At 40.2% G+C, this 12865-nt stretch overlaps 1 protein-coding gene across 1 annotated transcript in view; it reads left to right on the top strand.

The window, feature by feature from the left end:
• Positions 1-241: 241 nt before the first annotated feature.
• Smg5 (Smg5 nonsense mediated mRNA decay factor) overlaps positions 242-12865 on the top strand; it is a 28781-nt gene continuing 16157 nt past the window's right edge. Inside the window, exons 1-11 of the mRNA XM_022066406.2 lie at positions 242-444; positions 727-949; positions 1243-1408; positions 2099-2259; positions 3140-3243; positions 3477-3696; positions 4071-4296; positions 4602-5015; positions 5446-6078; positions 6290-6456; positions 7273-7443. Coding sequence (XP_021922098.1) covers positions 374-444; positions 727-949; positions 1243-1408; positions 2099-2259; positions 3140-3243; positions 3477-3696; positions 4071-4296; positions 4602-5015; positions 5446-6078; positions 6290-6456; positions 7273-7443 — 2556 coding nt within the window. The 5' untranslated portion in view covers positions 242-373. The remainder of the gene's footprint in view (positions 445-726; positions 950-1242; positions 1409-2098; positions 2260-3139; positions 3244-3476; positions 3697-4070; positions 4297-4601; positions 5016-5445; positions 6079-6289; positions 6457-7272; positions 7444-12865) is intronic.

The raw sequence follows: 12865 nt of genomic DNA, 5'->3' as shown, positions 1-12865 counted from the left end.
CCGTATTGGCAAATCGAGCATATTTTACTCCCATCTTTACACGCAATGTAAATACTAGATAGGTCAAAGTTACGATAGATAAGTCGGTAATACATCCACAATGTTTTACTTTATGGAGAAATGCGATATCATCTACTATGGGCTCCTAGTTATGATCTCCTACTATAAGATGTCACTACACATGAAAATGATCCTCTCCCTTGGGGTTACCAATCTTAAAATTTAGCGGAAGTTAAACTGCTGCGTACCCTATGGATGAAAAAATGAAGCATAAAGGTACATGGTATCATGAACAGCAAATTTTACTACCCAATTTTAGTGGGAAATGAACAAAGTCTATTGCAAATATTAAGGACAAAGATGAGTTGACATTATGAAGAAGTCCTACAATCCGATTTCGGACGTAAGAAACGAGAACGTCGAGTTATCAAGACGTCTTTACAGGTGAGCAAAGAGGTATAGCCTAAATGTGTTGTAACATTCTTCATAGTAATGTAGGAAGGCGGAATTGTGAATCTTCTTTCAACAGTCTTTTCCACGGTTTATTTTAATTTTATGTGTAATATTAGCTTTTAGGATGTAATGGTGGGTATTTATGAATATGCTTATTAACATCCATGTCCCGTGTAATCAGGTAATTCAACAGCCAACAGAGAAAAATTATACTTTTCATGGAACATATTACACTTCTGAGTTGGTCAGTATAATATTGTTTCATTTTTATAGAGCAATATCTGATGCCTCTAGACATCTGGATGACCGTCGTGGAAGGGCCCAAACATGCAATGACTTGTTCTTGCCTAATGTGGAGACCCAACGGGTGAAGCTGAGAGAATACTGTGAGCGCTTGATTTTCTCAGATCCTGTAGGCTATGGGCGGAAGGGAGAAGAACTCCTGTGGAGGAAGGGCTACTATGATGTTGTCACAACAGCCAAAAGGCTCAGAAAGGTATGAAAATACTTTTTGCTACACTTTAGTACTCTGTTCTTCATGTTTATATAAATATGTTCTTTCCTGTAACTGTATACAGAAACATTGTCAGTGGCAGTACTGGAGTAATTTTAAATTATTGTGGGAAATTAACTATTGACATGAGATTGAAAGGTGTTAGTAGGAAGTTTGTAGTTGGTTGCAACTTCATATTTATACCATATAATTTTCAGCAGTTAGTACTGCGAATGTTGTGTTGTCTTATTTGTATACAGTTTTTAGCATCAGTATAAATCATAATTTTGTTTTAGAACAACACATGGAGCCCTCAGGAAGTAGCACACATGCAGAGCCATCTAGCAGCAGGAGTGGGACATTATCATCATCTTTTGTTTCGGCTACAGATTGAATTCAAGCTGGATCTTTATGGACTTGTTGATTTTCCATTAATATTGTATGATGAGGGATTAAAGAAAGGTGAGTGAGGATTTAAAGAGAGGTTTAGACTGCATTTAATTGGTTCATGATATTGTCTGGTAGTGGGATGGGACTATCGTCTTCCCAAGAGACACCCTGCTGAAAGTGAGTATAAGATTATGATCAAGAGAAGAGCACAGTAGGCAGAAATATCTAGAGAAAGGAGCTTTACATATAGAAATACTGAATATTGATATGGCAGAGGCCATGATAATGCTGCAGAAAACTTAACTACCTTTCTAATTCAGTCGGGAAGCGATTTTTCTAACATAGCTGCACGTTGCAATGACTTTTCGAAAGAAGAAATTTTGTTTTGCAGTATTTATTAGATATCAGTCAGCCACTGGTAAGTAATGATGCAGCAATTTTTCTCTGGCAAAATTGAGGAATTCACATTTTCTAATTCATAATGTTGGAGGTAATATCTTTGCAAGTTTGTAAAACTTATATTTTTCCTAGCCCAGTTTCTTTTAACTTTATTTATCTCCCCCCCCTTTTTTCCTGACTCTAAGTGAAAAAAAAAAAATCCTTGTTTATTTTTTCCTCTTTAATTCTTTTGTTACAGAGATCTACTGGAAAGTTTATCTGCAGATTGCATTTAGACAAAAGTAACCTTCCACTTTTTAGTACCGTCTGAACCCAAATATCAGATTTATTCCTTATTTCGAAGTTTTTGTGTTTTTATTCTAGACAAAGCGTCGTCATCCAGCAAAGCACTGGAAAGTAACTGTGTGGATTGGGCTAAGCAGGCTGTGCACCGATGTTTGGTTTATCTGGGTGATCTGAGTCGCTACTTCTTAGATCTGCACCCTCACTGGGATACTGGGCTAGCTGTGCGCTATTATTTGCAAGTAAGTGTGTTCATGTCATAAAGAAAATGAGATACCCAGTTCTTTGCTGTTGCATTATACATTATATGGAAATAGGGGATTTAAACCGTGTATTACGTAACTACCAGCCAGACTTTAGCTTCAGGATTCTGATGTGTCACATGATCGGCTGGATCGTGCATAAGCTACACTGCAAGGACGATAAAGGTACACTACGGTAACACTTCTTCTTCTTCTATGGCTCTCCGGGTCCGTATTCGGTCCATGGCCTCCTCAATTCTCCTCTTCTATTCGGTCCTTCTGTTGGGTCCATCTGTCCGAGGTTTAGGTTTCGAAACATCTTTCTTTTTACGGTGCAACGTTGTTAGCCTTGCGACCAACCCCCAACCTGGAGGACCAGGGTACCTGTCTTAGTCTGATCTCTCCCCCTCGACCAACCCTACCAGTAGCTCTTGGGATCACTGAGGTACTCGAGCCCCACCGCGACGACAAGGTTAAGCAAATTGTTTTCACAAGGCCAGTTGTCATACCATATGCTGCTGTAGCCTCCCCTAGCGTCTGGTATTTATGAATTTCCTAATTTAATCTATGAATTATACAAATATGAGCTTAATGTTACAGTAAATTAATGAACGAGATATGAAATTGAATACCATATGAAGGAAAGCCTTGTAATATGGTACACTAAATGCTGATTCCATCTTAGAATTTCTGTTCAATGTAATTCATTGTTTTTCTGACATTTTAATTTTTTCGTTTCGCTGCTCAATAAAGGATAAAATTTTTCCTTTCGTATATCATACAACAGATTCGCAGGTTCAGTGTGGATAACGTTGTGTACTTTCTAATTTGTTTATGGTGCGGAGGAGTGTGTAATTTGCTTGAAAATATGTTTTTGCAGGCACTGAATATGAATGTAGATGTTGGGATGCCTCACAACCAACTGGGCACGCTATCAGGGACGTGTAATTACGGGCTGGATGCAGCGTACTATTACATGCGATGGTGAGCGTTAAAATGTTGATGCTATTTTATGGTGAATGCATAATTGTGTGCGTTCTTCCCCATGTGTTTATAATTATTTCAGACCTCTTCTGACGGACCGTACGCTCTGTACGGATTCAGAATTTGCCTTGTTTAATGAAATAGTTGTTTGTGTGCATCGTTTTTGTATCCTCTGTGGTTGAAATTTAGTCAGTTTAGTGTTTATTTTTAAGTGATTTTTTTTGTATTTTTAGTTTGATGTGTAAGCAGCCATTTGAAGGTGCAGAAGGTAATTTGGAAAGGTTGCTGGAGAAAAGTACGCAGTGGTTAGAACAGCACTGTGACAACCAGTACCAAGTTGAAGATGCGTTGTCAGTTCAGCCTGCTGAGCGCATTCACAGACTGATAGCAAGATTCCTGCTACTTACTGACGTATGGTTCTTTGATAGGAAGTCGCTGGTTGAGAGTAATCAAGTAAGATTTCTTTCTAACTGAGCAATTGTGTATTTGTTTCATTTTATATACGTTGATCATATTTATTGTTGGAATAATAAATACTGGGCCTTGTGCCGCTTGGTCGCTGGATATTTGTCCGCGTCTTTCTGTGTTGTGCTGTTCTGTGTACAGGTAGAGGCCTTGCGACGGGCTGATCCCTCGTCCAAGGAGTCCTACCAAATGTCTATAGATCAAGCCAACGAAAAGTTGGGACCCGCAGTGCTCAGGCACTAGAAGAACGGGTCGTTCCCAGTATATTAAATACTTTAATACTTAATTTAAGAACTGCAATTATGCATTTTATAATTACTTCAGAATACAGAGTTTCTTCATTATGTCGTATACCTTTGCAGGTGTGCCATCAACTGTTACTAGACCTACAGCACTGCATGGCACTTCCGAAGCCATTCGCAGGTGGCAGTAAATGTGAGATGAAAGGAGGGCAGTTAGATGAGGAACATCTGTCACTCTTTCAGAGAAGCGAGGAAAATCAAGAAAGACCAGAATATCTCGGGGATGATCTCATCTTCAAAATGGTTGTCATGTCACTCCTGTGTATCACAAAATTGCAGACTAGCGGTAGGTTTTTTTCCCCCCTTTTCTTTTTTGTTGAAAGTACACATAAAATATTTGATAAGCTACGACGTTAATTTGGACGTTGTCCGTCATCTTTTATGTTTGGGGACTGGGTCCATATCCCATTATCAGGTGAAGGTAAGAGAGAGGGGTGCGTACTCTGGCGGAGAAAACCTGTGTCTAAGGGATTCACTACAGTACACCCTCCTCCGTCATAACTTCACCTAACGACGGAGACATATCCGATCTCTGAAAAATATTTGGTGATGGTTCAGATATCAATACAATATTATTATTTCTTCTTGCAGGTTCACAACAAGCATCTGCTGTAGTTGGATTCATATTAGCCATGTTTTCTCAGTTGGTCCAGCAAGTAATCCATCGCATTCAAGATTCAGTTTTCGATATATCATTTCCATCTTTTGCTCTCCCTCCGACCACTACTGCTACTTCACTTGAGCTTAACTTAACTGCCCTCTCTCCTGGAGACTGCAACATCAAGATACCGTCTGATGGAATGGCTGTTATTCGGCAGCCGTCAGATCAGTCCGCTGCCTGCGAAAGTACCGTGGCTTTGGTAAACGGACGTGCTGGGGAGAATGACTGTCAAGACACTAAAGCCGTCATGAAGAAAAAGATATCTAAACGGTTGCAAAGGCTGAGGAGCCGCAGACGTAGGAGGAGACGCTTGAACAGCTCTGAGGATTCTGATTTAAGTGATGGTAATTTTTACTTATGTTAATGAATGATACTGTTAGATTGAATCTCGGCCTTCAAGCTTGAACCGCATAAGAATTTTCTTAACTGACATTAACTTAATAGGTTATGCATTGCCGTTTAAATGACACGTCTTCTTACGATAAAGTTAAACCAGGAAGCTTAGATTCATTTAAAGTTAAGAAGTTATAAGTAGTCACCAATCAAAGTCTAGGAAAATTAATTTAACCAGGCAGTAAAACATTTCATTCTGAGGGAAAGTCTGCCCTTTTTTGGCCATCCACTCTGTATTTACACATTCGCTATTACGCTTCACGCCCGGAGGTTGCTTCCTCCTCTAACAACTTTTTACTTTATTGGAATTTTGCTGATAGAACAATTTGTTTATTTAGTCAGCGTGCCGATCTTTTCTGACTTGCGTCTTTAACTTGACAGGTGATTTCCCATATGGTGATGGCACTTCGAGTTCAGACGACGGGAATTCGAATATAAGTGAGAGTACAGAACTAGATCTGGACTTGAGCTCCGACGTTGAGGAAGATGATGATGAGGAAGACGAGGGCGATCAAAGCCCCAAAATGCTGCATATCAATTCTGACAGCTCCAAAGTCGCAGTGAAGCGCGGCAAAACACTTGACCAAGACGCTACTAAAGATGAATTAAATAAATGCAATGGGTTGAAATCCGGGAAGAAAGGCGACAGAAATCTCGCCAGTCCGCTCATAAATACCAACGGCTCGGTTAAGGATGAAGGTAGCTGTCGCGATAGTGTGATGATTAGCGGTGGAAGTTTAAATAATTTTGAAGCAGTAGCAATTAAAGAAATTAACGCTGAAGACAAGGACGTGGATAAAAACAGAATGAAGAATGGTCAAGTGCTAGATCCAGCAGATGCGATTGAGTTTGTTGCTGGAGAGAGGCTTCTGCACGCAATTAAAGTGTGCGCCGACTGGCTCCGCGGAGACGGCGACGCAATAAGAGCTTGCGGACGTGAATCCCAAACTCTTCTGTCCAGATTTGTAACTCTGTTGAACCTCATCAATGTGAATGCAGATGCGTTTGAGAAAGGTATATTATCATGTATATATATAAATGTCTTTATCATTTCTGAAATACTTTACGTTATTTGAATTTTGTGGTTTGGGGCACTTTTTCATTCTTGCTGACAGGAGAAAAATGATCTGTGTTAACTTTTTTTCCTCCTCCCTAGATTTAGTGAATGTTGCAAAATATTTTCGCAATTTACGATTGTCTGAGATGAAAGGGTTGTTGATTGCAGGATCAGATGTTGACCAGTTGTTTAAACTGAAAAATATTGCGGAGATTTTCAGGAAAGTTCCCTTACCAGAGGATGTGACACTGAAAGGTCTGTCGTCGTTGAAGACGAGCCATGCCGCTATAGATTGGGAATACCTTCGTCATCACTGTCTGCTTGTGAATGAAGAAGTGAGTTTTATTTTATGCTGTCAGGATACTCTGAGGCTTTTATGATCTCATTCAGAGATAATGACTGATTACAGGCAGTACGTTGCATTTTCTCTCACTCAGTTCAGTTGTTCATATAATAATAATAATAATCCGCGGCGTAACAGCCGTCTGAGAGACTAGCTAGCCGCCGGCCTCACGTTCACATGCCTAAGCAGAGGTGAACGACCATCCAACCAGATACAGGGTGACGTGTGGTCAGCACGACGAACCCCCGAGCCATCGCTAGCTTTGCTGACCGGATTACGCTACCCATTGTAGCTCCCCAATTTTCTCACGATGGTGGGTTGGCACCGGTCCCATACACTGGTCGAAAGCCCATGAGAAAATTTCTTTTCCCCCGAGACTCGAACCAGAGCGCATTCCGTATCGCCGGTCCGAAGCATGATGCGTCAGACCACGCGGCTATATACACCTTATTAAATGATGCAAGTAATTGCACTTCAATTATAATGACAGTCAGCAGAAGATAAAGATCTGGACAATGAAAAACTTCGTTTATGGCGGCCAGACTTTGGGCCGAGATTTTAACCTGGAAACTCGGCTGTAGCGTACGGACACTTTGTTGTGGAGACCATGGTACATCAGCCATATTTACTGGATATACTAATTTAATTTTTAATGTTCCAAAAAATTAAAAATGCATTTCAGGTTTCTTTTGTTAAATCTGGTAATGAACCTTAATTTTTTGAATGGGAAAAAAAAATTATGGTGGCAAGTTGTTAGTAAGGTTTTCCTCAGTCACTTCCAGTTATTTATTTTGTATCCTGGTTACAGGCCTTACTGCGTGTGTACAAACTGGTGGACTTTGGCCACTTCGTTGCTTCCGTCCCGGATACAGGAGTGAGTTACAATTCGGAGCAGAAGCTGTTCGCCTTCGTCGGCGAAACTGGCAGAGTCCCGGGTGAAATCTCAAAAGACAAGATTAAAGAGACTGCTACAGCCAATGTAAGTGCTACTTTCCTGATTAATCCGAATTTTATTTGAAATGGTCGTAAGAGTTTGTTTCGTTCGTGCCGTGAACTAACCTATCGGTTAGGTGACCAGCCAATAAATAGCCTTCATTTCTCTTATATTTGTGCTGGGTTTTTTTTTTTTTGTCTGTCTGTCTGTCTTGAAATTCATTTTCTGAGATGAACAGGAAGTTACACTTTTCTTGCTGTAAAAACATTAAGAAATCTGAAACTACAAATTTCACTGATCAGAGATTACGTAAAATGCTCTGAAGGAAATTGGCGGAAACGTGTCGAAAGACCGGGTCTGATAGAATCCCTAAATACATTTTGTTCTGTCTGAAATTTGTTGCTAGTTTCTTGCTTCTCGTTAGTGATGGCGGAACAACCTATTTCTGAGATTCCGGTGTGTACGAGGCAGACTCTTGCAACCTCCTCGTTGCTGTGGTCTTGCTTAAAATTCCTTACTTTAACTTCTTATCCTTCAGTAATTAGTAAATAGCGTTGTAAAACAGATACCAAGACATAGATGGAAGAATAATATTAAAATGGAGCTTAAGAAAATGGTTGGGAGGGTGTGGATTAGATTTACGTGGCTTGGGTGGGGAGTGATGTCGTGCGTCCGTAAACGCAGTAATGAACCTTCTGGTTCCGTATAAATCCGGGAGCTTCTTGTCTAGCTGAGCGTGCCGTCAGTTTCTCAAGAAGAACTGTGATCGGAGATGGAAGTAAACAGATTTGCTTATGATCACGTCTTATCGAAGAAGTTTGTGTTTGATGTAGTTGCTGTTTTGCTTGTGACGACGTTAAGTCTCTCGTGTTCGTGCGTGGAGAACGATGCACTTGCAATTTTAATACAGTCGAGGAAGGAAATTGGAGGAGGAAAGTGAAATTCCAGGGTGAATATGAATGAATCTGCCATTTTATCTCATCTCAAAATTCAAATGGCGCTTCGTACATAACGTTAACGCGTTTCGCGCTTAAATTCGGTTACTGTCAGTAGTCCGCTGAGCGTACGAAACGTGTTTAATGATTGGAAACCCCTGATGTTAATTTGCACTTTTATAACCTAACCTAAAACTCATTTTCGTGGAGATAAGAGGAGGCGGGGCATTGACAGAAACTGCGGTAGTCACGCGGTATAATCGACAAAGCAAGAGGAAACAACTTTATGTACCACTCTGCGAGATGACGTGCGCGCTGGGCTGTATTTTATCACATACTAAAACTGAAAGGGGGTGGGGGGCAAGTTATGTGCAGTTAACTGCGTGGAAGAGAAGGGAGCAGAATAATGACATTAAATGGCCGAGATACGAAGGGGGTGAAGAATGAAATGCACGAGGTAAAAGAGTGCTGGGTTGCATCCAGAGGCAGAGACTGTGGTGGGGCTTGAGTGCCTCAGTGACCCCAAGAGCTACTGGTAGGGCCTCCGTAGCCAGATTGGTCGAGGGGGAGAGGTACCCTGGTCCTCCAGGTTGGGGGTTGGTCGCAAGGCTAACAACCTTGCGCCGTAAAAAGGAAGATGTTTTGAAACCTCGATCAAAGCCTCGGACAGACGTACCTAACAGGAGAGGAGAATTGAGGAGGCCATGGACCGATTACGGACCGGAGAGCCACAGAAGAAGATTGTTCTCTGTACATCTACCATCCTCCTTCCACTCCTCTCTCTACATTTACATCCTTGATTCCCTTCATCCATCTGACTCTTGGTCTTTCAATTGTCCTCTTTCCGGAACTTGTTTGAACCATCAGTTGTCTGCTATACAATATTGTAAAATCCATTTTTCTGTAATCAGGCGGTTTGGGGTTTTGGCTTTCCGTGATACTCTCTGCTAATATCCAAAAAAAAAAAAAAAATTAATTCTACTGGCATTAATATTTTTCTTGTTCATAATTCTGGAAAGATAAGGAAATGGATTAAAGAGGTGACTTGAGAGAAAGCAGAGAGAGAAATGTTTTAGATTGCCGAGCTCCACAACAAATATTTGCATGTGCCTGCGAACCGAGCTTCATTATTTACGTCTCTCCATAAATGTGTGCGCTGGTATAGATTTTTTTGCCTGCCAGTGAAAACGGGGGGGGGATAGCGTGTGGGGGGGGGGTAGGAGGGAGCAAAGTGCTGTCAAGTGTACACACATTTGTATCGACCAGGATAAAATGTGCTGTGTGTATGCTCAGGTTCTGCTGGATGTGTGATATTGATGGAAACAAGTTGGTGTGCGTGTTTACCATCATTCTGGGGGGGGGGGGGGGGGCGTTGTATTTCTGGATTGGTGGGGTGGGGGACTGTGAGAATTGGAGCTTTTTTCGTTCACAGCGCAGTATTGGCAAAGTTCGTACAAACTCGTTTGAAACTATATTTTGCGAACGGGTAAAGATATTGGATGCGTCGAGTTTGTAAGACAAGAATGTGATTCCGGCAACGTGTAGACTTGATATTAGTTGATTATTTTGAAATCGCCAGTTCATCTCTTGTACAAACTTTTTTTTTCCGGCAGATGGAAACGATGGTAATGAACTAGTTATGTAACGTTGCTTTGGAAGCTACTGTAATCGTAGATTTCGTATTTTAGTTGGAATGTAGGGACGTCGTGATGGCGGTAAGGTCTTATGAATTGTTTTTTGTGTTAGGAATACAGTAGTCGTGGGTTTTCTTCATCACGTCATATCCAACGTGCCATCAGTTCTTTCATGGCTGCCTGTATTGTCCCCAAAAACTTTTAATTTTTTGTTTATCCCGTGGAATATGTTTCCTTCCCGTTTTGTTCAATTTTAATAAGCAAAAACATGTTATTTATATTTTGACGTATTTTGTGCATGAACGTGATTTTCTGTCGTCTGTAGAATGTACCAGAATCGCCAGCCTTGATAACTTAACCATTCTAATAGTTAAGTGCTGTAAAGTGGTTTCCGTTTGTGTCGACTGAGTCTAGTATTACGATGTGTCAGTACCAATAGTTACCCAGAGATGGCAGTATTATGCTCTTTGAACCAACCTTAGCTCCGTTCAATCCTGAATCTTTCTTTGATTTATCACATCTTGTCAGATTTAGTTACCCAGAGATGGCAGTATTATGCTGTTTTGTGCTAATTTAGCTCTGTATTCTAACCTGAATTTTTCTATAATTTATAACCGTGTCAAATTTAGTTGCCCAGAGATGGCAGTATTATGTTCTTTCGCGGTAACTTATTTGCGTTCGGTACTAAATCCTTCTATAATTTATCACCGTGTCAGAAATCGTTCACTGCTCGCGAAGCGTTATAGTTAACTCTGTATATCCGTGTGGTAACTATATGTACCATCTTTAAAATCAGTACTGTAATGCTACATTTTGTATTATGAGTTGCGTATGATTCTTAGTGTGAATAGCATTGACCTGATCTTTGTAACGGTGAATTGTGGTGTTTTCTTTGCGGTACGGACCGAATTCTCAAAATATCAAACGTCACTTCAGACATTTGTGTTGCCGCCAGTTTCAAGTTTTCAACACAACGTCTAGTTTCCCCCCCCCCCCCCCCCCCCCCCGTTTAACAGGGAATCGATATGTTTTATGTGACGAAAATAACCCGAGTAAAGTGTTTACCTATCAAATATATTTGTGTTCTATTTCATAACCACGTGACTATCAAGTATGCCATCCTTCCGCCTAATGAGCGTGTTAAAACATGACGTTGTATATTAAAAGACACGAATCACACTTTGTACGCTATTGTATGAAAATATGCTAAATATCTAATTCTCCCAGCTGTCAGAAATGTATCTTTATTCAAAACAGAAAGTCACACATTATTTTTCTTTGAATTCCTTTAAGTAAACGCCGTATTGAAAATGTTACAAATAAAAATTGCAGATTCGCGAGTAATATGTACATTTCGTATGATGAGATTTTTAAAGAAAAAAAAACAGGAACGTTATATTTTAGATTCGTGTGAAGTGGTGGGGGAAATGGTAGTGCAGCTCCACGGAAGAGAATATCCCCGTCTGGTGTCGAACCCTGGTTATCCAGCCCTTAGTCTAGAGCAATAGTGGTGCTGGTATTCTTACAGCTTCTTAAAACTTTCCCCCCCCCCTCAATAAAAACATTCTGCGACAGTGGAAATTTTATATCGTCTGTTAATACGCGAGCTACTTACGTTATTATAAATATGTGTAATGCTGTATTGGAAAATAAATTGGTCTGTGTGATGATTTATAATGACGTCTGAAGCCTTTGTGAGGTTATCAAATTTTGGAATTAGACACGTATAACGATGATTAACAAAGGGATTATTTCGTGATTGTTCTCTAGTCATGATATTCAGTGTTCCCGTCACTTTAAAGGACTGAACGAACGTACGCCATTTTCATTATTTGGAATGTGATGTACGCGTTTGTAAAGTAATCTCTGTTTTCGCTGTTACAGAATATTGGCTCAAATAAGGGTACAAAACTAATTTTGGCTGAGGACTTTTTCTGTTTATAATAGGCCTAATTCTTTTCTCTGCCACAATTTTCGCGAATTACGTGAAAGTAATCAAGGTTTCGTGCCTTTTGAAATACGGTAGATTCCGATTAATTGGACCATCGTTTAATCGGGGGCAGCCATTTATTTGGGACAAATCTTAAAGAACAAACCTTTTTAACTCTTTTACGTGGAACTTCGCATAATTTGGCCAAAGTGTTCTAGTCCCGATGTGTCACAATTAAGCGGAATCCACTGTAATTAATAGTAAGATCTTTTACTTTGTGGTCGTCCTCGTGTTCCGGGTGTACCGTAAACTCGGTGAAGTGCACCCACAGAATGTGTGAGCCAGTTAAATGACAGCTGGGAGTATCGAGATTTTATCGACGTGATACAAATATAAAAATATCTTTTCTTGGTATGCTATTTTTTTTACAGAGTCTCGGTATAGTTAATACATTTTAAATAGAATAATTCTGTTGCGTTAAAAAGACCAATGGATCAGTCGAAAATATCCTGTATTTTCGTACTGTGTATTATGGAAATGAAATATTAATGTTTTCGTCAGAGTTGTTAACTCTTCTTGCAAACTGCCATCATAAAGTTTTTATTATTATTTAGTGTTCTGTCTGACGACAGGTCCATATGAACAGGATCCTTCCATCCTTTTCTCGGACTGGGACCTGTTCATATACGTTCTTGGCAGATGATCCAGAAGTGGTTTGCCATTGCCTTCTTCTGTGTGTGAATGGAGTAATTGTTGGTATGCCACGGAGAAACCGGGGAAGCCCCCGGAGGAAATCTCGGTGTTGCCTAGACCACGGCCTTGCCCAACACAAGTTGGCCTTCAACAATCTATTCTCATTATCTAAAATAAGACTTTTTTCGTTCGCTCGTTGTCGTATCAACAATTTCCACTGCACTGTAGCTTAGTAATTTCTGAAGATAAATTCAGGTATAAATTGTTCTGATTGT

The sequence above is a fragment of the Zootermopsis nevadensis genome, unplaced genomic scaffold, assembly GCF_977971745.1.
Source record: "Zootermopsis nevadensis isolate Lab colony 2312 unplaced genomic scaffold, Znev_1.0 Znev_ptg000008l, whole genome shotgun sequence".
NCBI classification, from domain to species: domain Eukaryota; kingdom Metazoa; phylum Arthropoda; class Insecta; order Blattodea; family Termopsidae; genus Zootermopsis; species Zootermopsis nevadensis.
The sequence above is the reverse complement of the archived record's forward strand: the minus strand, read 5'-3'. Positions and strand labels throughout refer to the sequence as shown.